Here is a 26,996-nt window from a genome sequence, read left to right on the forward strand (position 1 = left end):
ATGACTGATGCTTGTTGTAAGTAAAAACATGCATATTGCAACTGACCTAACTCTGATTTAATGCACATCTGTGGCTTCACAAGTGGTGGGCACTACAGACGGCCTTTAGACCGGGGTAGATTCTGTGACGATAACTGTCTGAATGAAAATCGATTAGTTGTTGTTTGCTTTCCATTCTTGTCTGGTTTTGTTTGTATTTATGCATGTTTGCTTGGTTTAGGTTTTTAAGTGCTCTTTTGAATGTGTTTTTCAGCTTTTTGCTCTTCTCGTAGGGAGGCTTGGAATAATGCTTCTGTGATTCATGTTTCTGTAGGTGTTACGGCAGAGCTTTAAAATTGATGGCTCTGCCTAGCATATGGTGTGATCTTGGAATAAATTATTATCGACAAGCAGAGTACCTCACAGCAGTGGGCACTGACATGAATGAGATCAGTGAACTGCTGGAGAAGTCTTTACAGGTACTGCCTGTTTTTCCTGTTACATTCTTTAAAATTTAAATTGGTATTGATGCTTGTCTGCATACCATCTCTGTCCTCAATAAAACTTACATCTCTGATTAAGTAAGTGAATAAAGTCTTAATTTTTGCTCTTCTGGTGATATAGTCCACATTTCATTTTCTTCCAGTGTATCAAAAAAGCTGTGAGGCTTGACAGCAAAAATCATCTGTATTGGAATGCGCTTGGTGTAGTTGCCTCCTGTAGTGGTAAGTCTTCATCAAAACCCCTAGCTCCATAATATCCTAAACTGAAGGCAACTTGACTAATGGTGTTTATGAAATTCAGTTAGATTTTAGGTCTCCTTTTTTTTCTTTCTTTTTCCCCCTCCAGCTATTGGGAATTATGCTCTTGCTCAACATTCGTTCATCAAATCTGTTCAAGCTGAGCAAATTGTAAGTGCTGTAGGCAGCTGCCATCTGTTTCAAGTGGGCATTTAAAACTTTTTCTCCTGATGCAGTGTTATTTTTGAATATAGCAATAATACATCGGTTTTAACTTTATTTGTTCTGTCTAGAATGTTGTTGCCTGGACCAACTTGGGGGTTTTGTATCTGGTAACTAGAAACATCGAGGTAACTCCTTTTCCCATCTTCAGATATTGTTTTCCTCTAATTATTTCTTTTAAGGGTGTGTATGGGGGTGGGAGCATGGGCAAACAGTGAAGAACATCCCTCTCAGATTCAAGAAACTCATTTCCTTTGAATGACATAAAATTGGCATCTGTACTTTACTTGAGGAACACAAATGCCAAATATTTATTCTGGAGGAGATAAGTGAACTACTTCTGAATTGGTGAGGTTGCTGTCCAAGTAACTGTATGGAATTAAAAGTATTTGGAAGGACTGAGAAGTGGACAAGCATACCAATGCGCACCAGGTTTAGCCAATAAACCTTTTAATTTTAAGTCACAAACTAAACTTTGAGTTTCCCATAGATAGCTAATTTCTGCTCATAAGCATGTCATATGATTTACTGTAATTCTGTATAACCTTCAGAGTTTCTCTAGGGAAAAATTAGAGTATATCTTAACTCCAGAGTTCTCATGCAGCTAAAACTACATTCTGTCCTATTTGCTGGTCAGAATTACAGAAAATTTGTTTAATTGGAAATGTGATGGTCAGAATTATGTTTAATAAAAATAACTTGATACTGCAGACTGCTTACTGCTAAAACTGCTAATGCCAAGATTTTATTCACTTCATGCCATGTTGAAGAACTCTAAATAGAAGAAATCCATAGGGAAAAGATAATTTGTGGATGATAATCAGTTTTACCATTTCTAGAATGTGTTTAACTGTTTGCGTGGAGGAAAAGCAAATTTCCAAAACTGGATCCTCCAAGTGTCAGATTTTAAAATAATAATTGTTCCAAGAGGTAATCTAGCTGATGAACTGTTTTAAGAAGGAAATATATTTGGAAGGGAGGGGAACTTTGATCTTGTAAAGATTTTTATTTATTTTTAATAAGACTGAACTGGTTTATTTTTCTGGGCAATGCATTGCTCTGTATAGGACAGTAGATGTTTTTAGTAGTGGCCTGATTTTGCCTGTGAAATCTCTTCCAATACTACTGCATGTTGATACCTGTGCTCTGTTACCATGCCAGAAAATACAATAGACTGTTGTCTCTGGTTCTACAGCAAGCTCATGAAGCCTTCAAGATAGCCCAGTCTCTGGACCCTTCTTACTTACTGTGTTGGGTTGGACAGGTAAGGTGATGAAACATCATAGCACTCTGCACCAAAACCAGTTTTTAGTCAGAGAGAGTACTTGGTCTCCATGCTAATAGTTGACATTTAAGCATGCTCCTGAAAATTGCATGTTTTAAGTAAAGGGAACTTCTGTTTCCCTGAGGGTGGGTGGGACCCTTTGTTTCCATAGTGGTAACACAATGGAAGAAGCTACGTTCATCAAGTATCTTTATGTGATGTTTTTCTGCCTGATCTTGTGAGTTCTCTAAGAAAGTAGCCATTAAAAAACCAATCACTGTTTGTGCTCTGAAGCTTTTTATTGAGCATTGGCAACAAATAACCATATTCATATGATACTAGTTATTTCAGCTTCATCTGCACCTCTAGCTCATTATATGGCGCTACTTAACTCTCCTCAGCCCCTGCTTCTAACATCAGCATTAAAAACAGTGTGTCTCTCATATACCTGGGACAAAAGCAGTTCTTATTTCCTGGGAGGTCCCTTCATCTCCCTGCCACTGGGGGCTGGATGTGCTCCAACTGGTATCTAAGCTGTCGCTGAACAGTAGAAATACTTGTGACTCATATTTTTATGATCATTAAAGGTCCTTTACATAACCCTGTGCCGCTGACCTGGTAATGATATCTATTGAAACTGCATTATATGGGAGAACTAGCACCATCACATGCTGAAATTCAGCTCCTGTCAGATGCTGTTTTAAGTTGTGCTAAACACACACCATCTGAAGAATGTAAAGCAGCAGAAGCAGACCTTAAGCTTTAAGTACTGATACAGTGGAAACTGCTTCTGCTCCCTTTAATTGTGTTAACTTTATTCTTGAAACTGATGTTTCTTGGGGAGTATGAGGAAAAGAAAATGTCTCCATGCTAAATGCCTAAGATGTGCCTGAAGGAACGTGTGCTGGATTTCTTGTCAGTGTCAGTATTTTTGAAGTACTTGACCACAGCAACTCTTGCTTCTCTGTAGGCTTTTGTTGCAGAGAAGGTAGGCAGCTATGATACTATGGACCTCTTCAGGCACACGACTGAACTCAGTATGCATGTAAGTATAACAGTTGTATTCTACTGAAGTTTCTGCTTATCCAATCTCTCTACTTAGGTGATGTAATATTTTAAAAAATAAGCATGTGTTGATTGATGGAACAGCTATGATCATGTTCCAGATGAGACTGAATGACTTCCTTGTTGTTGTTCCTGGCCCGTACTGGCATTGAACAGCAGGCAGCTATTTTATTAAAAGCTTTAGTCCCAGTGGTCCAAGAAATCAGCACCATAAGTTGTGAAAAAACATCCTTGGTGTTCCACATAATCAGAGAGAGATCAAAGGCATAACCTGTTCCAGGAGAGCACAAGGATGTTGCCAATACACTGTGTTCTAAGAAAGTGGAGCACTTTACATTCTCTTACAGCTTTTGTCATCTGTCATCCCACCAGTGGTGCAGCAAGTGATATGTTAAAATAAGAATTCTCTTTGCCCAAAGGGCAGGTTTAAACTGTATGTGAAGCAATTCAGTTTGGTATTTTCTTCTCCTGCTTAGCACTGATGCAGATTTTTAGCCCAGACTCTGCCTTAAAACACAGAATTGTTATTATAATCTTTAATTATTTTGATGTCACTTGAGCAGGTTTAATGACTCCTATTTGAGCTTTTTGTTTGTTTGTTTCTTGAGACTGAGGGGGCAAAAGGCTACGCCTACTGGGTATGTTCAACGCTGCAGGACAAAAGCAACAGAAACACTGAACTATATCGATACAACATTGTTGAAATGAATGCTATTCCAGCAGCACAAGTGGTCTTGACCAAATATACAGGTAGGTAATTTAAAAGCCTCACCAAGGTGTCAAGTCTAACAGATGCATTCAGAATAAATGGATAATACACCTGTACTAGTTCTAGCAAAGGGTGATCTGGCTGGGCTGGGGAGAGGCTTTTGAACTATAAAGTAACCAGGGTAACTGGGCCACTGATACTTAGTATTACACGAAGATGAAATAGATGTGACTTCTGTCTTCTTATTCACTCACAGAATCCTAGAATGTCAGGGATGGGAAGGGCCCTGTAAAGCTCATCCAGTGCAATCCCCCCATGGAGCAGGAACACCCAGATGAGGTTACACAGGAAGGTGTCCAGGCAGGTTGGAATGTCTGCACAGAAGGAGACTCCACAACCCCCTGGGCAGCCTGGGCCAGGCTCTGACACCCTCACCCCAAACAAGTTGCTTCTCAAATTCTTCTCAAAACCTCCTATGTTCCAGTTTGCACCCATTGCCCCTTGTCCTGTCCCTGGTTGTCACCAGAAGCGCCTGGCTCCATCCTCCTGACACTGCCCCTTTCCATATTGATCCCCATGAATGAGTCCCCCCTCAGTGTCCTCTTGTCCAGCTCCAGAGCCCCAGCTTCCTCAGCCTTTCCTCACACGGGAGATGCTCCACTCCCTGCAGCATCTTGGTGGCTGCGCTGGACTCTCTGCAGCAGTTCCCTGTCCTGCTGGAACTGAGGGGCCACAACTGGACACAAGATTCCAGGTGTGGTCTCCCCAGGGCAGAGCAGAGGGGCAGGAGAACCTCTCTGGCCTACTGACCACCCCCTTCTAACCCACCCCAGGTACCATCATTGACCTTCTTGGCCACAAGGGCTCCAGCAGATTTTGTTTCAAAGACCAAAGAAAATTAAGACGGGAGCCTTTTCACGCTGTTGTCAGACTTCCTTCGGGTCTGTCTGTGTGCAGAGGTGCAGATTGGTGCCAGCTACTCCACCCTGTGCCGCGGTGTTTGGCAAAACTCGCTCCTGGGTGCTGTGTCGCTCTGTCACCTCAAGCACAAGGCTGTGTAACCTGCAGCAAGAGACAGACGGTGTTCTCAGGCACGGTTTCACATCAGTGTGACCTTTCTGTTGGCACACTTGTGGTGTATGTCTAGCCTGGAAGGTTGATAGGGCAAATGTGTTTTTTCTTTGTATCTACTGTAAATTAATCCTTTGATGACTAATCTGTTGCTGAGTTTTGAGAGCTACAAAATATGGTGCAAGCACTTAAAATGAGATAAATAAGAAACTGTATTTCTTGGTGAAATCCCTGTTCTTAAATGGACTACCAGAGAGGCCTACGGGATCCTTCCTAGTCTGGGAGAAAAAGTTAGAATCCTGAGGTGAGGTGACATCTGACAAATCTGTTCTTAGCTACTAATAAGTATGTCTAAGTTGCACCATTAAACCAGAAGGTTCTACTATTATTTTCCTAGAGTCAATACAAGCTGAATAGTTTCCTATTTTATTACCAGAAAAAAACCAACAAACCACCACAGGCTGAAAAATTTGAAATATATTGAGTACTTTAATCCCATGTCTTAAAATTTTAAATGTTTTTGAGCTAACATGATGTCATGTTGTGGATGTTATCTCTTCTTTATTTGCCTGCAGCCTGTCGAAATGATCCAAGTCAGCAACTGACAGAAGCACTTGGCAAAGTGTTTTGTATATATGCAGACACTGCAGCATCAATGTAGCAATGTTTTTGTAATGCTTTTTGACAGCTCCCTCTGATCATGTTCTCCTATACTATCAATTCTGATTTTTCTAGAAAGAAATCCAGACGATGCATCTGCTTTCACAATGCTTGGTTATTTGAGTGAGTATCTGCATCTAAAAAGACAGGCGGCAGATGCCTATGAGAGGTAAGCTATACATCCTGAAAAGTTTACTGATAGAAGCTCCTTGACCTCTTTCCATGTACCAGTTGAAAAAATTAAGGGTTTTTCTCTTCCTTGGATAAACCTTACCTGCTCAGTTCAATAGAACATTTCAGTTAAGTGTATGGGAAGGTGTGGACATGCAGAACACAACTGCAGAAGATATTCCAAGGCTTCAGGGTCTTACCAGGACATTTAACTTATTCACTGTGTGGGATTTAAGTGAAATTTGGGAGTTTAATAAGCTTGGTTTTACTTTTGGTCTCTACCCCATTCTAATGAGGTGGTTGGGTTTTGTTTTGTTTTGTTTTTTTCTGTTTTCAAACAGCAGGGAGAGGTGGTGAAGGAAACCATGTTTGGTGAACATGTCTATTGATGCATTAAAGTGACAAAATGGGCTCTGTTTGTGCTTAATTAGCTAAAAAAAGCTTCTCCATAAAACATTTGTCCATTCTGCTCTGAGAACTAATGTTGAAATATGCGTGTTATAGTTAGATGGTAATTATTCTTAATTGCGGTTATTTTCAGGGCAGCTGCATTACTGAAAGACTCTGGGGATACTGAGAAGTATTATACAGCAATGCAAAACTATGGCAGGTCACTGTGGTAAGTGTTTGTTGGCATATTTTCCCAGCTCCTAACTTCAACTTTGGATATAGTGAATACACTGACACAAAACATGGGTGAGCCTGAAAGGGGAAATGCTGTTGCTAGGAATAATTTATTAAACATAATTCTTAACTGTAGACAAGTTTGATTGAACTTTATATGTGTTCCAGAAATGGGTAGTGTACATTAAAAAAAGTCAAATTGCAAGGAGTTGCTATAGATCGTGATAGTTTACAATATCAGTGATTCCTTTATCCTTGGCTTGATACTTAAATGCCTTAACATAGTCTACACAATGTAGCTGTTGTATGGTCTCCAGAATAAAGTGGCTTTTTTTTACTGTCTCCACACTTGAGATATGTAGTAGGCTTAGTCTGAATAAAAGAGCTGCTTCAAGGTTTGTTCGAAATCCCTTCTACATGCTCTTTGAGTTTTTATTTACTTGAAGAACCTGAAGTAATGTGAGGCTGGGGTGTTGTATACATGTGTGTGATCTTTCTGCTGATGACCCTCTGTGCTGGAGTCCTACTCACAATTCTGAGTTCCCTTCACATTTTCCTTCTGGTTCTGAGGGAACGCAGGACACAATTCCTAACAGATAAAGACTGTCAAACTTCTCTTTGATATGAGACACTTCAAGCTCTGCTTTCTGCTTTCTTAGATTTCTGTTAGCTCTCTAGGGAAACTTCATATAGTCTTAAGTTTCTGTAGATCACACTGGGACTTCTAGACTGTGATAATGCAGTAAGTCATTATTTAGCTTCAGGGAAGATTTTAGAAGCAACTCTTCAGTTTCCAGTACTCTCACATCCAAGCTGTATGCATGGGGCAACTTATGCAAGAGCAAATCCGTAGTATCTAATAACTAGTTCTGATAAACACAATCCTGTATAATTTCTTCCATGGTGGTTTTAGAACAAGAATGCTGCATCTCTGTGTGTGTGCTTTCCTGTCTGTGTGCATGGATACTTTAATTTGCTTTTTACATGTTTCTCCTTTGCTCTTTTCTCTCACTCTGTTGTGTGGACTATTAAGTGACATCCTTACATATAGCTGTCGTGCAGATTGGGAGGATTTTTTGTATCAGTTATTCTTCATGCCACAGATAGTTGGAGAAAGTAGCTGCTGTAACAGAAGGAGAATGGGGTGTATATTACACATTCTTGTCTTAATCTTGCTCTTTTCCAGATGTCTGCATATGACTGCTGTGGAGAAGAGAATACTGGTCTGCAAGGACATCTTGTCTGCATCATAGCAGCTGTTGCTACCTCCTCCATACCAGTGACTGTTTTTGTTTTTACAGTGCCCTTGGTCAGTGTGATAAGGCCATTGAGGTTTACACATCAACACCCCTAACTGAGTTTGATGGCATTGTGGGGATAGCGTTAGCCTACTTCAAGAAAGGGCTCTTACAAGAAAGTATCAAAGGTAAGCTTAATTCAAATTCAGGTGCCTAATCCAAAGCATTACAGGCCACTTCTCTCAAGATGAAGCTTACGAAAATTTGTTAGTCTGACCAACCTAACTGTTGTTCAGTTTATTTCAGTCTTTCAGTCCTAATGCTGAAGTACAAATTCCACAGCTGTTTTAGTCATTAGGCCATTCGGCAGGGTACTAGAACTATTCAAATGTACAAAGGGAAGCTACATTTCTTTAAGTGTGTAATTCTTGTCCATTAAGCTGTTCTGCTCTTAGCTTCTGTTATTCTCAGATGAAATTACTTCCCTGGAAAAATCTGTTCTAGGTAGGAGATTAAACTGTTGTTCAAAGCACTTTACCTTTAGTGCTAAATGTAAGTGCTGTGTTGTTATGTTCTGCACTGCTAAGATGTGAGACGTACAAAAAGCTATACTGAATTGTCAGTGTAGAAGTGTAAGTACTCACAAAGGAGCAGCCAGCTCAGCATTTAAAATAACTCTTTAGTTTTTAATCAGAGTGATATGTGCCCATCTGAAGTTCTATTTCATAGATAAACTATGACAAGGGATTATTTAAACTGTGTTCTTTTGGGGTTTTTCTGGATATCCCAATATTGCTTTTCAGTTCTGTTTTCACTTGCTACATATTAAACAACTCCCAGGCTCTAAGCAGCCTTGAATATCTAGCATTTCCTAACCTACAGTTACTTCCAAAGTCTTGGTCTACTTTTTTTGTCTTCTGCCTATTATTTGAGGTATGAAAATATAGTGGACCTGAAACAAAGTGCCCCTGTTTGTGTGTTCTAATATCAAGCCTTTCTAGAGGCTTTATGAACGTTGTATTTTTTTCTCCTACTTAAATTTGGGGTCTTGCATTTTTACCAGCCTATGAAAAAGCCTTGTCTGTTGCTGAGTCTGAACAAGATAAAGCACATATCCTGACTGCCTTGGCAATAACAGAATATAAACAGAACAAAGTTGATGCTGCCAAGACGCTGCTGTTTAAATGGTGAGTGGAGAGAATAATAATCAGTATATGATATTTTGTTGTATTGCTGAATCCACAAATTTACTTTTTGGGAGATCTCAGGTGGGATTTTTCCTTTTTATGTTGCAGAGTAAAAGTAGGAGTGGAGGCAGTGTTCTTTTAGGCTTATTCATGTGATATATCTGTTTTGTTTTATGGTCTGTGTCTTCTGTATTCTTAAAGCAGTATGGAGTGGAAGGGTTAGTTGGCTGGGCAGTTTGATATCTAATATCCTTGAATGGTAGCTTTAATAGGTTTATCTTTTAAGATGATGTTAATCTGTAGCTGTCCTGCTAGCTGTGAGAAATTCAGATGACTAATGAAAACAATTTCTGTTTAAATAGTCTGAAATCTCCAGAACAATTGTTTTCCAAGCAGCATAGACATGGACAGTCTTGTAGCTTCCCCATGGAAAGAAACAGATCTGTATCAGTTTTTCACTTGAGTCACAAGTGTCATTTTTCAGAACTGTGGAGGCTAAAAGCCCCTGTGTCATTGTTAGTCTCCTGTTAGCTATGGATTAAGAGCTAACACCTCAGCCTCTCAGCATCAGCTCTTTGTTAGTAGAGAACTCCAGTCTCATGTTGCCAACAGACTCCTGAAGTTTCTGAAATAGTGAATGTGCATGACCTAGTACACTCCAAATCCTGAGTAACTGATGATTAACTAGCTAGGAACCTGATATTTCCTACCTCCTATTAATCAGACTTTATTTTTGTTATAAACATCAACGATGAGAGTTTTCTAGATGAAGTTAGTTTTTTGTGTTTGGAGAAAAAGTAGTGAATGGTTTAGGAAAGTAACACTACAGTGGTTATATCTAGATCTGAATTGGAAGCACAGTGCTGCAAAGGTACACAGTGCATTTTAGTAATAAGGTGCAATCTAGTAGGCAGATGTCTTTATTGATGAGAATTCATGCTAGAGCAAGACCATGAACAAGAAGCTGCCTTTCTTCTTATCTCATGGGCAACTTGACACTGAGATTTTTAGCAATGAGTATGTCTCCGTCGCTAATACGATAGAATCCCACTTGTCAACGGGCAGCGCCTTTGCACAGTGCTGGCTGTTCAAGTTTATGTTTAACAGCTCCTTGAATTTTTTCTTGCTAGGGAATGAAAACAAAGCATAGAATCAGAAGTTTACATTCTTGTCTTTTTTTTTTTTTTAAGGCAAAAGTAGTCATTAGAAGCTTGATTAGGAGCCAGTAGTCACCTGATAAGTGAAACTAAGCAGCACTTCATCCTGTAGTTATGTTTAGGACATGACAGTGAGGTAACTGCAGATTACTGTTGCCACGCTATGTTTTGCTGTTTGCCTCCATTCAGTTTGTATTGCAATAAGAACACCCTCACCTAGTACATTAGTCAAGGTCTTCGATTTTGGTTGTTTGTACTGAGCTCACTGTTTGTTTTACCAGAGATGAAGATCAGTGGATTAACTGAAGAGTTCTCCACCTATACTAGAAAAACTTGCTGGAAAAAGTCAGTAACTGCATCTAGTAGGTCTGTAATAAAGCTAGGAATAGAATCATAGAATCATTTCAGTTGGAAGAGACCCTCAGGATCATCGAGTCCAACCATAACCCAACTCTAGCACTAACCCATGTCCCTGAGAACCTCATCTATGCACCATCTGTACTATTGATGTGAGGTTAAACTGCCTCTCATTATGAAACAAATAGAACAGTGCAACTGGTAATGGTACTAAAACTAATAGATGGTGGAAAGTGTGCTCACACCACCTTACATAGGAGCAAATTTGATGTAAACAAGGGATAATTTCTCAGAACATCCCTGTTCTCAGAAAGACCAGTTCTGTGCAGCAGGCTCGTTTCTGGCTTTTTCCTTCCTGGATTTCTGTTGCAAACTGCAAGCAGGCATGCTAAACTTGGGTTTGATGCCAGTTAGATGTACAGATGCCTTCAAGAAAAGAAAATAGTTGTCAGTGTTACATGTTGTCTCTTAGCATTCATTTCATGGCTGCTGCTGAAGGACAGTTAATGTGTCAGAGTCTTGCCAGGCGGTTATACGTTATAGCTTGAGTGCTGAAATGGTACATAACCACTGCTGGTTTCCACATCCTGAGATCTCAAGGATACTGATCTAGCTTGATCCATGATCCCACCATGAAAGGCTGTTAATTCCGTAAACTTTACATGATGTGCATGAGCAAGAGGACTCAAAAGTAATGCGTACTCTAATGTTAACCATAAGTTTAGTTAGTGCTCCAAAATAGTCTCTCCTTCCCTCCCTCTTATCCAACAGCTCATTAAAGGAACCTAGTACGGAAAGTCTGAAGGCTTTGTGCACACTGGGACTCGTAAAGCAGGATGCTACGCTTGCAACAGCAGCCCTAAAAGAGTTACTGAAGCATGGAAAAGGGGATGACGGAATTTACGAGAGGTGCCTTATTGCATCTGCTGTTTATGCTTTGCAAGGTAAAAATGTGGCAGTCCAGAGAGAAATCTCCAGAGCAATACACAGGTATGTATTTTTCTTCAGATTGCCTTGTAAATGTGTTGCTTTGATTACATTTACTAGTAAGCAGACCTCTATTGGCCTGCAGTGTTCTTTTGAAGAAGTTATTTTTCAAGAGTCCTTAGTTGAAATTGTAGCAGCAACCAACAGAAGCTTGCTTTCTGATTTATGGGGTCAAAAGGCAAAAGCTTCATGGCTCATTTGGGGTTTTCTAGTTTTGTTTTGGTGGCTTCTTTGGTAGCTAGATCAGCTCACTGTGCTCTAAGAACGTTTTTCATCATATGTAGCAGAATTTTAAACCTAGAAAAGTCTTCAGGGCTTTATTTAATATTTAACAGTCTGAAGCTGTTTGTTCCATTAGCTAAATGTCTGTGTTTAAATGTGTTTCGATTAGCCTTAGCAATATAGAACGGAGGAATTTTAATGAATGCCTTTAAGCAAGCCACACCTCATACTCTCCGCAAGTGTTTTCAGAAACTATTCTTTATGCAAATTGCTTTTCTCCAGCTGTAACTAAACTTCCTTGTTCTTCAGACTGTGAGGACATGACCTGTGGTCTTAGAGTTTGTTTTCTTCACATGAATATTGATATGCATATTTTACACTTTACTTCTTTAGCCAGCAATATAACTTCAATGTTGTGTTGATTGAAATTACCACCCATGTCTGTTTTGAACCACACTGGATTAGTTTTTTAATAGAAAAAGATGCATTTCAGATTTATAGCAACTGAGTCATGGAAGACCAGGTTCACCTCTAAACCAGAAAGTCTAATATCCTTGTTCTTTTCCCAGGAACCCTGATAATCCTGCCCTCTGGTGTCTCCTGTCTCGACTAGTCCCCCTATATGCATCACAAAAGGCAAAAGTAAGTGTATGGCTGTAATACGTGTGTGCTGTTTACATCCTGAGTAGTCTGTGTTTTATCTAAACTAGTTTTCTTTACTACTTAATATGAAAACTTAAGGCTTACACACACAAGCACATACAGAGCAACACACAGGTACCTACTGAAGTTACACATCCAGTTACTTGCATCTTCCGTGGGGTTGTGATTCCTTATCTTCTTGAAATAAACTTACAGGAAAAAATAGAATTATTCCAACAGGAAAAGGCTGTACTATGTGTAATTCTTTTGTTTAGTTTTTTTACATATGTATGCCTGTATGTACATATATATGTTAGGATTTAGGTGGGTTGAATTTGGTTAATCTAGTCAATTTGATTTTTTGCATTAGCCAGTATTTCTTTGCTGCTTTTATGCTTATTATTAGTTCTTCTCCAAATATATACTACTTGTCTTAATTTATGTCAATTATGTAAACAGAAATAGTACCTGAAAACAAACCCCTTTCCCTAACATTCTGTGATTCTGTGTGATTCTATGTGGTGCTAAAATTAGAAACACAATGAATGAATAAGATCTAATCTTGAATGCGTCTTCTTAATTCTTTATAGAGAGATTGTTCTCTAGGCAAGAAAAATATCTCTTTGTGAAAACTTTGTATTTCTGTTTAACAAAGATTAAAAAGATCTTGGCTTTACATTTTGTGAAAAATCTTTAATTTATCAGTTGTATAACCAAAACAATTGTTTTTTTAATCTTACAGGGAGGAGCTATGGCAGGAAACATTGCGCATGTACTTGATCTAAACCATGGAAAGGTATGGCTTTCTTAAAATGCAGACTTTATAATTCCATAAACAGTCCTAAAATTAATTCCATATGATCACTTACAGTGTTAAGTCACTTTTATGTTCTGTTTTATAGGAAGCCCTGCTGAATATTGCAGTTAATCAGTTGACAGCAGGATGTCACATGTTAGAAGATAAGAAAAACAACCCTCTGAAAAATATTCAGAAGGCAATCCACCTTTTTCCAGGTGACTCTTGTTCTCAAACACTGCAGTGATATTTTTACTCATCAGAAACAAAATTCTTGTGCTAGCAAAAAGATCTACTTTTCTTGGGTTTTCTTCTTGTTTTGGGTTTTCCATGTATATTTTGAGGAAAATGCTTAGAGTCAAAATTTTAGCTGCTATTCCAAGTTGAGGCTTGAGAAATTAAACCAGTCAAGAAGAACAAAATGACTGAGTTTTAAAGCTAGTTCTGAAAACATGGGCAATTTGTTAATCCCTCAGCAGGAGAAGAGACAAGTATCATTCAGCACATTAGACAAAAAGGAAAAACACGTGTTCCCTCAGAGTCAGTATGCTACACCAAGCAGGAGAGATTTATTCATGTAGCTTGACAATCTGTATTTGAAATGTTCTGTTAAAATATGCTGGTTATGAACTACAGGCAACTGTTTACCTGTTACTAAATGGTGATCTTCAGTAAATGGAAAGCGCAAATCTAATTTTCACACGCCAGTTGCATATGTTAGTGAATATGTTGTTTCTTCTGCAGTGATTTTGCTCTGATGCACTAGTGTGGCCCCAAGTTTAAAATTTCAAATACTTTCCTACGGGTGCACACAAGACTGTGACTGCTATTCAAAAGCGGTGCACTTCACATTTTACTTCATTAGATCTTCAAACTTTGTTTCATTTTTACTGGGAAAATGAATTGTCTTTGGGATGAAAATTTCCATGGGTGAAATCTTTAGCTGAGCATTGTTCAGTTCAGGAAAGCTCTGAATGACTCTTGGGGTTTTCATTGCCACTGTTACCCAGCACTAAGTGATCATCACGTTTAATCTGTGTAGTCAGAAGTAAAGTGGCACCTTCAGGTCAGCAGAGCAGTGTCTACGTGAAAAATGTATTTGTTGGCTTTAGAAACATCATCTTTGTCTTCTAATTTGAAGATTCTTACTAGATAGAGGTAAATAATAATCACATGGGCTGACCTGATGGGAGGTTTTGATTTAACTACGTGCCTTGTTCTTGCCATCACTTATTTACAGTGTGTGGTTCCATTGATGACTATGTTTTTATGCTTAATCTAGTAAAGACCATTCTAGATGAACTACCACCATATGTAGAATGGGTTAAACACATTTAACCATCCTTTTCTAGATAATCCTGCTGCCTGGGCAGTGCTAATGGCAGCCTGTCATGCTGAAAACACCGTTGTCTGCCTAAACAACACTCAGCCAAAGCGAACAGATCTAGAGATGACACTTGTATCGACAGTTTCAGCCAAAAGTAAGCTATACAATTTTCTAGTTAAGAAAATAATAAAATAAAGTAGAAAATCTCTAATCTTGCCGTACTCTTCTGAATTTCAGAAACTTGCATATAAGCTGAGAATTGCTTAGTAGTGGTTTGAGCTGTATTTTATCCCATAAAAATGCTAAATCTTAATGCAGAGCTAGAGGTAATTACTTAAATGCAGCTTGCTTTCCCCTGCAAAGCTTCAAGTGCTTTTTTAACATAGTGCTTCTGAACTCTGATGTCTAAATGGATGGATGAATGTATTACAGCACAGGAACACTGCTTACAAGGAACTTTTCCAGTAGAGGAATAACCTCAGCCTCAGTCTTGCTCAACCTCTGTAGTGTTTTGAAAGCTGGAATTAAAATTCCCTGTTTGATTGATTGTTCTCAAACCATTAATTCAAATGGTGTAGTTTTTTTCCTCTCCTTCTTGTTCCTACTGATGAAGGAAGCCATGTCAGGTTAATACTCCTAAAAGTTCTTCTGTACTGTATCTAGAGCATGTGACATGATGTGACACTGTAGCATATAGAAGAATCTGTTTAAGTGTTTTATCTGTTTTTTTGCAGCTGGAGAAAATAACCTTCCACGTAATTATATCCAGACTCTTGAGGACTGGTGTCTGTGTCAGGCTATTACCAGTCTAGAGGAGGCTGGTAAACTCTCCGAGGCTGAAGCTCTTTGTACCAAGGTATAATAGCATCATACTGGCAGATTGTCTTAGAATTGTACAGATTTGTGTGCATTTTACAGAAAGGTAATCTTTGAATTAGCAACCGTCTGTTCCATCAGAGCTCTGAGATACAATATTTGTTGGTACTTTCCCTCTCCCCAAGATACTTACTCCGGTTGCAACACCAAAACCATGTTAAAAGTTGAAACAAGCAGTGTATGACATGACAAAGCTAAGTCTGCCCTTCCTGCCTTTATTCATTAACCTGGTTTTAAACAAAACATTACAGAAATTCAGGACAAGAATTCTAGGCAGGAGACTTAAGGGCCTTCTGCTCTTCTGTGTAGGTACTCCACTTCAGAGCCACAAGTGGATGCTACAAGTTTAATTATTAAAAAGAAAATTCCTAAAGCAACACAGCTGGGGACGGGGCTGCGTGTTAATGAGCCTCAAGTGTGTGTTTCATGTGTCCGTGAGCATAAGACTTGGCAAAAGATAGGCAAAAACACAACTGGACTCAGCAGCTCACATCCCCGACTTACATTAAGGAAAACAGCTAATCCCGTACAACTGTGCTGCTTCTTTATGGCATTTCTATATTAACAGGGAAGGGAGTTTAAAAAAACAAAAAGACAACAAAAGGATTCCATGAATATGCTGATTTTCTGGGGCTTAGTACTTGTCTCTTTATTTGGTGGTGAGAACATGATTTCCTTTTCTGGCCAGCATGTCTACTGACCTGTCTTAGGTTAACAAAAATCACAGATTTCTAGACATACAAGGTGGTATCTGATCATGTGAGAAGGTTATGTTGGGTTTTGCTTGTTTTTTGTTAGTTAAATAGCCACTGAAGAGGACAGTCAGTGCCTGCAATTTGTGAAGAAAAAGAGTAACATTTGGTACCACAAGCTCTTATTGACGGTTTTAGACCCCAGGATTCTCAGAAAGCAATATAACTGGGGATGATGAGTCAGGCACTGCTGTTGTTCCATTTGAGACAGGCAACGTGATTCCACATTTATTAATGGAGGAAAATTATGGCAAATACTAGAAGCTTCTGTTGTGTTTCATAAAGTATCTATATGTCCATGCGTTCTTCACAAAGCAGCAGATTGTTAACGGCTCACAACATATTTTGATTTAAAAAAAAATGAGTGAAAACTACCTGTATTGTTTCTTAGATCTAGTTTGAGTTTTAATTCTTGAAAGTATTGTGATTTGAACAGGTAACTTGCAGAAGCTTCACATGCTTCACCTAGGAAGGGTAAAGAATAGATGACTAGTTTTCTGTCCTTGCTTTTTTGTATGAGTCGGTTCCGAAAATTACTCTGTGGGTATCTGCTGTTATTGGACAGGTAATGTTTGGTAAAGTGCTTCTGTTTCAATGAAGATAAAGCACCTTAGCTGGGAGAACTGAAATTGCTTGGAACATACTCAAGGTCACTTTGAGCCATTAGACTCATTTTATCCTCCATTAGCCCAAAACTCATAATGATTGTGAAGTCAAAGGAGAACTAGAAGTCTGCTGGTTATCTGTCTGTCTTTCAGAAACCTATAAGGGTAGGACAGGTACAAAATTTAGGATAGACTTGAAATGTATTTTGAGGACAGAAAATATGTTACCTGTTTTCATCTGGAACTCTCCTTCGTGCAGAGTAGGAAGAAAACACCATGTTGCAAGCATCCTGAGAATGCTCTCAGTGCTCTTTTCTGTAAAGACCAAAATGGAAAAATCGAAGGATCTTGTGATGTTTGGAAATAATTCTGGTGTCATGTTGAGCCTTGTTTTTGTTTTAGGGTTTAAAAAGCTACCCTGAACACCCAGCTCTGTTTTTGCTTCTGAGACAAGTTCAGTGTCAGCAGCTGCTGCAGTCTCACAAAGAACTTCCAGACAACGTCCTGGAAGAGCTTCGCAAGACGGTCATGGCCAGTTCCCCTTCGGTGGCAGCCTGGCAAGTAAGTGTGGATTCTCTCCTGACTCAGTCTGCCACTCTCAGCAGAATTTGCAATATTAGTGGCTGAGAGCTTGTTTTGCTGTTTGCTTTTATTTGTCTGCTGACAGACAGTGACGGAAAAAACAACTCATTTTCGCTTGTAACATTTTGTTAACTGTCTTTAATAGCTGATGTAGGAAGGACTGTTAGTAAGAGCAAGCAGACGTGGAAACAGGAGAATGGCAAGCTTGAGATAAACCGCTGGCAGCTGTGTCTTTAGGGATCTGCAACTTGGCACATGAGCAGAAACCAGGGAAATATTTCATAACCCGTAAGAATAGATGGAAGTAAATGTTTTCCTAGTGTAGTACTATACAACTCCTAATTCAGGGTCTGAAAACCTGAAAAACTCTCTTTTCTCTGAGATCTCCTGGTGTCAAGTGTCAATGTTCCTTTGAGTAGATTAAGTCTGCAGGGAAAATAAATCACTCCTAGTAAGAGTGATCACTCACTCTCTTCCACGGCATCACAAGAAATCATTTTTAGTTAATATGAAGGTGTTAAAACTTGCTTTATGTGCTGCTTCTGTGAGACAATCTGAGAAGTCTGTCTCACACATGCCAAAAGATCTTTCTGGTGATGCGGCATGTTTATTTCTTTCCTAACTGTTGCTGTTAGTTACAGTTACTATCATCCTTTACCAATGTTAGACGCATGTTGTTCAGAAAAATTCTATGAACTTTTAAAGCCCTTTGTACAGTTGCAGGATTCATGGTGCTCCCTCTGCATGCTGAACAAATAAAACCCTGTTTGTGGTAAGATTCACTAAAGCTGATTTCAGTCTTAGAAGATCAGGTCAAGGGTGCTGCAGAGATCATTATCTTGCTTGTTATAAGGCTGCAGATGCTCTTCCCTTCTGTAACATGTGACTGCCATTTGTGGAAAGATGCTTTTTTGATGCTTATTTTTGTTTGTTTGTTTGATTTGTTAGACTTCATCTTTCTGAACTGCAGAAATGTTCAGACTGGATTTGCAAAATATGAGGCCATGATTGTATCCTCTATTTTAGTAATATATCTTGAAAATTGAATTGGGGCTTATATATATTCTGCAAGCATCCCTAGCATAGCCAAGTGTCATTTTGCTTACAAGCAGGGAGAATAAATGAACTGAAAGTGTATGTGATTGGGGGAAGGGTTGTTTTGCTTTTCTTAATCCAGACCACAGATAAGATACCTCTGAGGAAGATCTTTCCAGCCTTCAATTAAAGCAGGTATCTCAGGGCTTGGATAGCATTCTGAAAAAGCCTGGTTGCTACCTCTGTTCCTAATGGATAGATCTAGGCTTTTATGTTTTCTGGCTCTAGACTTCCCAAGAGTTTGATAAATGTTTTGGCTTAGTCAGAAGTATTCATCATGATGCCTTACAATTTTAAAAAGTTAGAGGGGGCATTGACTTTGCTTTTTCCTTAAGTCTTTGGCTTTTGTCTAAATGGCTGTTTTGCAGGATTCAGAAGGGCTGCTGTCCTGATAGCTTTTCTACTTTTTCTGCTGTGTCTTACCAGGAAAATAGAGAAAAGCTGATCTGCCAGAGCTGACATTGTGCCCTTGCGTGAGGGTTCTCTTCTCCTTCACATCTTGAGCGCTAGATACTTCCAGCTGCAAAGAGCTGAGGCCAAGGGGAGCCTTTTCTTTCCTTGCACATGAATGAATGTTTTACTTTACAAAGCAGTTCGGCAGCTTGATGTCAAGAATGCACAATCTCACTAGTGCTAATAAATACTTCCCAGTTTGTCTCTTCTTCTTTGCATCTTCTTTGCAATAACTTCTATGCATCAGAAAGAGTTAAGAATTTTACCCCTTCTAACACCAGGCACTCTTCAGCTAGCAAAAGTCTAAGGACCTTTGCTTAAAAGCAGTGGAATTGTTTTTTTTTTAATAAGAAATTGCTTTGTTTGCTTGATGATCCAGCAAAGAATATTTCTAAATGTGACTTGTACATCTTGATGCATATCGTGTACATTTCAGGGATTTGCAAACTTGTGGCTGTATCCACTTTAAAAAATGTGACAGGACTAGAGAATTAAAGAGGAGTTAGGATCCTTTTCTTTCTCTTCATGAGCGAGTCCAGGACATATTGTTCTGGCAGAGCAGGCAGCAGGAGCACAAAACTCTGCGCAGATCCCAGTGTCTGCTTCCTTTGCCCCATCTGACTCCTCCAGTATGACCCTGCTGGGTCAGAAGCTGTTTAACCCAAGTCTACACCCATCATCTGAGCTCTGGTTCACATTGTGGCATCTTTCATGTTCCTGGCATTACTCAGATGGGTTGGGAGAACCCTTGTTCTGGAGGAAAAATTATCTTTTCATCACTACAAAGCTTTTAGAGACAAATGAGGCAATACACGGTGCTCTTCTAGTCTGAAAGGTGACTTTCACAAAGCCAGTCGAGTAATTCGTTCACCTCTGAGCAATCTCCAGATTAACAGAGCTGTCAAACAGTTGTCCATGGGTGGTCTAGGGAACTCCAAAATAAGTCACCGTAGTGAGGTGAACTGCCAGCTCTGCAGCAGACGACATTTTCCTGCACGGTGTTGTTGGAATGAATGAGGTCTGGGTGGGTGGTGGTGTTTTAGCTAATAGTACGCTGTGGTACTCTCACAAATTGAACTAAATTATAGTACTTAATGGATGTGTATTTTGGTGGCTCCATAACTGGTTTTGTTGGATGTTTATTTTCAGTGGCTGGCAAAAGTGTATCAGTCTCAGAGGATGATGGTTGGAGCGGAGATGTGCTACAGGAAGAGTCTGCAGTTGGCGTCACAGCAGGGCAGCTGGCACGGGAAGTTATCCAGTCTGCTCAGACTAGCTATGCTAGCACTGGAAGTCTGCATGGTAGGATAATCAAAATTACATAAATCCATGATTTAACAGGAGTTCATGGGATGTAAGGCCTCTGCAGTCTTTAAGTGAAGTCCCTTGTTTAAATTATTTTGTGTTGTATGAAAGAAAACTAAGAATAAAATGAGACTGCAAGGGGCAATGGACTGTTTTTAGAATATCTTTTTGTAAGAGAGGTTTCTGTGAAATAATCGCATAGAACCACTGTCTACATTTTTCAATAAGGCTTATTTCTCTAATAACAGATTCAATTTTATAATCCAAACTGACATACCCTTCAAGTCTCTGTCCTCCTGTTCAGACAGCTGCCTTAATAAACATTTTTCCTGGAGACTTCAGTCAAGTTTCAAGTAACTTTATGCTGTATGGTCATTTCTGGATACGATGCCTTGCCTTGAAGTATAAAGACAATCTAAGGGAAGTGTACCTTGTGGTATAAAGAAAATCATTCTGCCTCTTGCACTGAGGGACCAGGTGAACATAAATTGTTGGCAAGTGTCTGTTCTCGTTAAGCATTGTCACTCCAGAAACTTGAAGTGCACTACCAGACTTCTTTAAAGCCAGGTGTGAAAGGCAGATACCTCTGTGATTTTAGGTAACTCTCTTTCATGTGTTTTAACAGATAATCAAGCTAACAGCCATCATCCAAATCAGGCAAAGGAACCCCATATGCCCTGAGTGCTTTAGCAAGAAAAGGCAGTCAGTTTTATGGAGGATAAAGCAAAGCTGTTGCTTCTGGTGGGAAAGGAGAATCCTCCTCAGTGTAGAGAAGTTTCTTTCTCACAGACTATATGCTTCGAATGGCAAGAATTTGTCAAGTGACAGGATTTTTCCTTCCATGATTCTTCTGTCCATTTTCTAGTGTTCTGCTCCATTGACCATAGCTCCTAAATATCTCCACAGGTTGCAAGGTACCCTCTAACTTAATTAGTACTCCTTTGTCAAATTCTGGCCCTAATTGCCCAACAGCATGTAACACTTTGTTTAAAAATGTAATTAATACAAAGTTGATTATCTCTGCTTTTTGAATGAGCAGTGCAGCTATCAGTGGATTTCTCTTTGGCCTCTCTGACCAGCACTAGCTTAACGAAATGTGCAAAAGTCTGGTGAAAACCTCGCTCAGATCCGAGAAGGTTCTGATTGAAAATGGCTTGTCTCCCAGTTATCTGTCCAAATGAAAATTTGGGCACCCCTTCAAGTGCAGTGCTTGGAATACTATCCAAACTCAATGGGGATAAGATTTTTCTTAAGCCAAAAGATACAGGGATTTGCTCAATAATTTCCCTATTAGATAATTACCATCTTGGAGTTGTTTTTTATTTCTGGTAAAATATGTTGTCACTTCTGGGGATAAATTCTACATTCTAGAATAGTCTTGTACATGGAATTAAAATTTAGAAGCTGAGGAGCAAACAAGGGTTTGTGATTAAAACAAGCATCACTCAAACATGCACAGAAAAAATGGAAAGATTCTTTGCGTAAACCAGCAAGTGGAATGCTGGCAAGGCTGCTTCTAGAATATTTGACATGACTTTTCCAGGCTCTTCTAACCAGTGTTTGTTACGTTGGTTTTGTTTTGTGTTTTAAAGAAGTGTCTTTCTAACCTACCAAATATTTTATATAACTCAGAACAGCTTCAATTAAACCTACTTTATAGTGACTTGCAAACAAAAACTGTTTTACACTACAAATTACAACAAAGCCCTTCTTTTTTCTTTTTTTCCTTTTTTTTTTTTTGTCTTTCTTTTTTTTTCTCTTCTTCTTTTTTTCTTTTTTCTTCTTTTTTCTTCTTTCCTTTTCCCTTTTTCCTTTCTCCTTTTTTCTTTTTTCTTTTTTTATTTTTTCTTTTTCTTCTTTCTTTTTTCTTATTTCTTTTTACTTCTTTCTTTTTTCTTTTTTCTTTTTTCTTTTTTCTTTTTTCTTCTTTCTCCTTTCTTTTTTATTTTTTATTTTTTCTTTTTTCTTCTTTCTTCTTTCTTTTTTCTTCTTTCTTCTTTTTTCTTTTTTTTTCTTTTTTCTTTTTAAAATTTTTTTATTTTATTTTTTTCTCCTTTCCTTTTTATCTTTTCTTTTTTCTTCTTCTTAATTATTTTTATTTCTTTTTCTTTCTTTTTTCTCCTTTCCTTTCCTTTCCCTTTCCCTTTCCCTTTCCCTTATTTTCTCTCCTCTTAGGCTAATGTCTCCAATGACCACTGGCCGTCCTTGGTTCAGGAGGCAACAACAGAAGCCTTGAAACTCACTCCTTGTCCCCTGGCAACTCTCCTGCAAGCACTGCTACAGTACACTCGCAAAATGGGAGCAAGGTACGGATGATCTGCTGAGTCTGAATGGAGCACACTGTACAAGTGGTCATTATCCCCAGATCAAGAACTAAAAGAAAATTGGAAACAGGAAATTATTCTTGAAGTAGTGTGGCAGTTACAAGGGAGAGTGGGGAAGGGATTAGTAGTGTAGGGAGCAGGAAGCAGCAGAATCTTCCTCCTTTTCTCAAAAAAAAAAGTGTATGACCTTCATACCATGAGGAAAAACAGCTGTAAGACAACTTTTATTTTAAAGCATGTTACCTACGTGCATACATTAATCAGGAAGACTATACATTTCTCAAAGATCTTGTTAAATAGCACCGTGGAAACAGGTATCACTACCCTGTCTAAGGCTGCGATTCATTTTGATCCTAAATTGGGTTCATAATGAAAGTTCGTGTTCATTCCCAAACAGTCACATGCTATTGTGGCTTTTTGAGGTAGGGGAGAAAGATCTGGGGGAGGGTGCTTGGAACCACCTCTGTGACTTCAGTTATTAGGTCTGGTTTGTCTTTTACAGTGTTTTTCCTTATGCTGTGGAAAATTGGAATGTTCTTGATACTTTTGTTCAATAATTTCACCTGGTTTTATAGGTATTTCTAACAAACTCGCTTACTTTGTAGGCTTTTGCGAAGGTGACAGGCAGCCGAATGTGATTGTGATGGTTGTCAATGATAACAAAATTGGGCTGAAAACTTATTTAATCAGTTAATATCAGTCATATTGCAATTTCAGATATTGACTTACATAAGCACTAAGGTATACCCCAAGATCTAATCGATCTGCCTAGGTGATTCAAATTCCTGAAACAATAAATTAAACTTAATTGCAAATAGAAAACAAAACCAAGATACAACTCTCAACAGCCTGTTAAATCACAATGGTTATAAAAGTCACAATGGTTGTAAAAATCACATTGTTTATAAAGGGCAGAGCCACTGATGATGGAGCACCAGTGAATAAACATGACATCCATAAGCTTGCTAGTTTTTACCAGATTTCTAATAGCATGGTGAACTTGAAAGTGTCTTGGTTAGGTATAAGCTAGTGGTGTTTGGAGGTAGTATTAGTCAAATAGAATTTTAGACTTTGTGTAGTATTCTATTCCAATTTCATTCTATTCTGCAATTTCACATCTTGCCTCTGTGCTTGCAAGAGCTGCAGAACCTTTTTTGAGTGCCAGGATTAAATATTAATATATTTGTGGATAATATTAAATCCTATTGGGATTGTTAAGATGTATTGTAGTACCTACTTCTCTCCAGTGCAATGTTTTCCAAAAGATTTATTTCATAGCTCTTAAACAGAATACCTTCTGTACTTGTTTAGCAGACCACATTCTGAAATCAGAGGTTGCGCTGAGTTCACAGGCAGCACAATGTTTGTCGTGTTATTGTAGCACTTATAAAATCTGCTATGTCAATCTATTTTGGGTTATTTGCTAATTGACACACTAATTTGAGCGCAATATATTAAACATAACAATGATGACAGTTGCATTCTGGATGCAACTACGGATGAAACAAAGGGATGTACAACTCTGTATCCTCGCTTTCTTGGGTGATGTGGAAATAAGGACCTTCCCTCACTACTCCTGATCACTTCTGCTTGCTCTGGGACACTGGTATCTTACACTTGCATTTGATTTGGATTACATGTTGGTTTTGCTTCTAGGGAGACTCGTCGAATGTTGGAGAGAGTGGTGTATCAACCGGGAAATCCAGAAACCATAGTGTCAGTGGCACGCTGGTACCTCTTGCGACACCTGTATGCCAAAGATGATTATGAATTAATAGATGTAAGACAATATATTTTATACAGAAATTCAATCTGTTTATGTTGAATATTGTGTTCACAACTTAAAGTGGGGTGTAGGGAGGCTTGGGAGGTGCTGGTTTGCCTGCTCTAGATGTTGCAGTGTTTAAGGATTCTGTACTGACAAAATACACCTGAATTTTCAAAATTGCATCCAGTTTGTTTGAAAGCTTTCCATTTCTCCATGCAATACTACTGAAAAAAATCTCTCTTTAATCCAAACTGGCAAGAATTCCACTAGTGACTCTTCAGTAAACACAGGGACTGTTTTAGCAGAATTTTACCAGAATGTATTAATGTACTAAAAATGTAAATTCCCTCTAGCCTAGCTGGAACAGTGCGGTATCCCTGACCCAGAAGATCTGAACAGTAGAGTGCTGTACATCCTGTACTTAGGATTTTTTTTATAGCTGTAATGGTACAACATTTTCAGTACATAGTAAATGGTACATTAGTTTCTGTTGGTAGTACTTCACAAATGGATTTGATGAAACTCACAAATCCACACAGCTCTTTCATGTGATGCAAAGGGGGGTTGTTCATTTGGGCTTGTAATTTAAGTCACTTCGAATACGTTCTGCTAATAATCTCCTCTCTGCTGCCGCTGGCACGGTGAGCTCTTTTGCCCAGTTTAACTGCTGTTCCCTGGTGAAATATTCAGTCTGTAATGAAGTACGTTTGGAGGCGCAACACATCAAACAGGCTCAGTGTTGATAAAAATCCATACACAGACACACAGGTTCATTAAAAACAAGCTAGAATTAATGAGTTCGGATGATCCTGATATGATCTCATTGCACTTCTGTAAAGTCATCTGCACTCCCTGCCAATGAGCACAGTAACCAAAATGGTTAAAGATTTGCTTGATTCTACTTAATGTTTTTCCTTTTTAATATGTATAATGGGATTGGATTACATGAGAGGTGCCAGAGGCTCATGAGCATCTGTGAACATTAGACTGTCGTCAGAGCTTTTTAACTAGTAGAAAAGCTGCAGATAGGAGTTATGGAAAATAAATCAAGGGTAAATTTAAATGGGAGAGACAAAAGGATACCTTGGCTGGTTTGTTTAGGTAGCTGCAGAGAATGCTCCCGTTTGCCCAATTTAGGTTTATATAAATGTACTAGCAAGAGGCAAGTGTGTGTCTCACCCAGCTCTGCTTCTTTCATTGCCAGGAGGTAATGTAATTGTCAAACTTTGTGTCAGCTTCAGGTAACAAAAGATGGTTTAGTCATTAATTGCAAGTGACCACAGGTTTAGCAAGTCACGACAGGGCAGGGGTTTCAAGTGCCTGATGTTTTAAGCTGATGTGTAATGTTAAGTATTTGCCATCTGGGCTTATGGGTTACTTAAACTTTTAGGGATATTGCACAGCAGAAAATAACATGCATTTGAGATTGCCAGTAAAAAAAATAACAGTGAAATTATGAAAATCTAATTTTTTCATTGTTTGTTTTTCTCTGCAGGTACTTATAGAAAATGCCAAAGCTAATGGGGATGTTAGAGTTCTGGAACTAAATGAGAAATTGTCATCAAGTGCCTAGTATGAACTGTCTCAAGTGAAAAATCTTCTGTTCACGCAACTTAGTCTGTCTTCCAGGACCATACGTGGTTTGGGCTTTTTTAATTATTTGTGTCTAGTGTTATTCTTTTGTTACATAAACTGCAGCTTTGTGTTTAGTTTTACTTTTTCTGCAACAAAAGTGGTTATTTTCTTGTTGACATGGGTTCCACCATAAAAATACTCTTGATTTGAAATGAAAAGCCTCAATTTTGCTTTTACACAGAATCACAGAATCGACTGGGTTGGAAAAGCCCCCAGAGATCATCGAGTCCAACCCTTGGTCCAACTCTAGTCCGTTTACTAGATCATGGCACTAAGTGCCATGGCCAATCTCAGTTTAAAAACCTCCAGGGCCGGTGAGTCCAGCACCTCCCTGGGCAGCCATTCCAATGCCTGACCACTCTCTCTGCACAGAATTGCTTTCTAATCTCCAGCCTCAATTTCCCCTGGCAGAGTTGAAGCCCATGGCCCCTTGTCCTATTGCTGATGCCTGGGAGAAGAGCCCAATCCCCACCTGGCTAGAACTGCCCTTCAGGTAGTTCTAGCGAGTGCTGAGCTCAGCTCTGAGCCTCCTCTTCTCCAGACTAAACAAGCCCAGCTCCCTCAGCCTCTCCCCATAGGGCTTGTGTTCAGGTCCCTTCCCCAGTCGTGCTGCTCTTCTCTGGACCCACTCCAGCACTTCAATCTCTTTCCTGAGCTGAGGGTTCCAGAACTGAACACAATACTCCAGGTGTGGCCTCCCCAGTGCAGAGCACAGGGGAAGGGTCACTGCCCTTGTCCTGCTGACCACGCTGGTTTGGATACAGGACAGGACACCATTGGCCTTCTTGGCCACCTGGGCACACTGATGGCTCCTGTTGAGCTTCCTGTCCATTAGTCCCTCAGGTCCCTTTCTGCCTGGCTGCTCTCCAGCCACTCTGTGCCCAGCCTGGAGCTGCAGGGGGTTGTTGTGGCCAAAGTGCAGCACCCGGCACTTGGCCTTGTTGAACTTCATCCCATTGGAATCAGCCCATTTTTCCAGTCTATCCAGATCCCTCTGCAGAGCCCTCGGGCCTTCCAGCAGCTCCACACTCCCTCCCAACTTGGTGTCATCAGCAAATTTGCTGATGATGGTCTCAATCCCCTCATCTGAATTGTCAATAAAGATGTTACACAGGACTGGACCCAACACTGACCCCTGGGGACACCACCAGTGACTGGCCGCCAGCTGGATGCAGCCCCATTC

At 39.3% G+C, this 26,996-nt stretch overlaps 1 protein-coding gene across 1 annotated transcript in view; it reads left to right on the top strand.

Moving 5' to 3' along the window:
• The window catches only part of SKIC3 (SKI3 subunit of superkiller complex), a 49,427-nt gene extending 23,352 nt beyond the window's left edge, over positions 1 to 26,075 (top strand). Inside the window, exons 21-42 of the mRNA XM_080362626.1 lie at positions 314 to 458; positions 626 to 704; positions 829 to 890; positions 1,013 to 1,069; positions 2,137 to 2,205; positions 3,176 to 3,250; positions 3,879 to 4,020; positions 5,786 to 5,879; positions 6,423 to 6,500; positions 7,807 to 7,931; positions 8,807 to 8,930; positions 11,216 to 11,434; positions 12,223 to 12,295; positions 13,038 to 13,091; positions 13,198 to 13,309; positions 14,444 to 14,572; positions 15,153 to 15,274; positions 17,054 to 17,212; positions 19,931 to 20,083; positions 22,262 to 22,392; positions 24,067 to 24,190; positions 25,674 to 26,075. Of these exons, the coding sequence (XP_080218752.1) occupies positions 314 to 458; positions 626 to 704; positions 829 to 890; positions 1,013 to 1,069; positions 2,137 to 2,205; positions 3,176 to 3,250; positions 3,879 to 4,020; positions 5,786 to 5,879; positions 6,423 to 6,500; positions 7,807 to 7,931; positions 8,807 to 8,930; positions 11,216 to 11,434; positions 12,223 to 12,295; positions 13,038 to 13,091; positions 13,198 to 13,309; positions 14,444 to 14,572; positions 15,153 to 15,274; positions 17,054 to 17,212; positions 19,931 to 20,083; positions 22,262 to 22,392; positions 24,067 to 24,190; positions 25,674 to 25,751 (2,404 nt within the window). The 3' untranslated portion in view covers positions 25,752 to 26,075. The remainder of the gene's footprint in view (positions 1 to 313; positions 459 to 625; positions 705 to 828; positions 891 to 1,012; positions 1,070 to 2,136; positions 2,206 to 3,175; positions 3,251 to 3,878; positions 4,021 to 5,785; positions 5,880 to 6,422; positions 6,501 to 7,806; positions 7,932 to 8,806; positions 8,931 to 11,215; positions 11,435 to 12,222; positions 12,296 to 13,037; positions 13,092 to 13,197; positions 13,310 to 14,443; positions 14,573 to 15,152; positions 15,275 to 17,053; positions 17,213 to 19,930; positions 20,084 to 22,261; positions 22,393 to 24,066; positions 24,191 to 25,673) is intronic.
• Positions 26,076 to 26,996: the final 921 nt, after the last annotated feature.

This window comes from Nesoenas mayeri, assembly GCF_963082525.1.
Source record: "Nesoenas mayeri genome assembly, chromosome: Z".
Classification (NCBI taxonomy): domain Eukaryota; kingdom Metazoa; phylum Chordata; class Aves; order Columbiformes; family Columbidae; genus Nesoenas; species Nesoenas mayeri.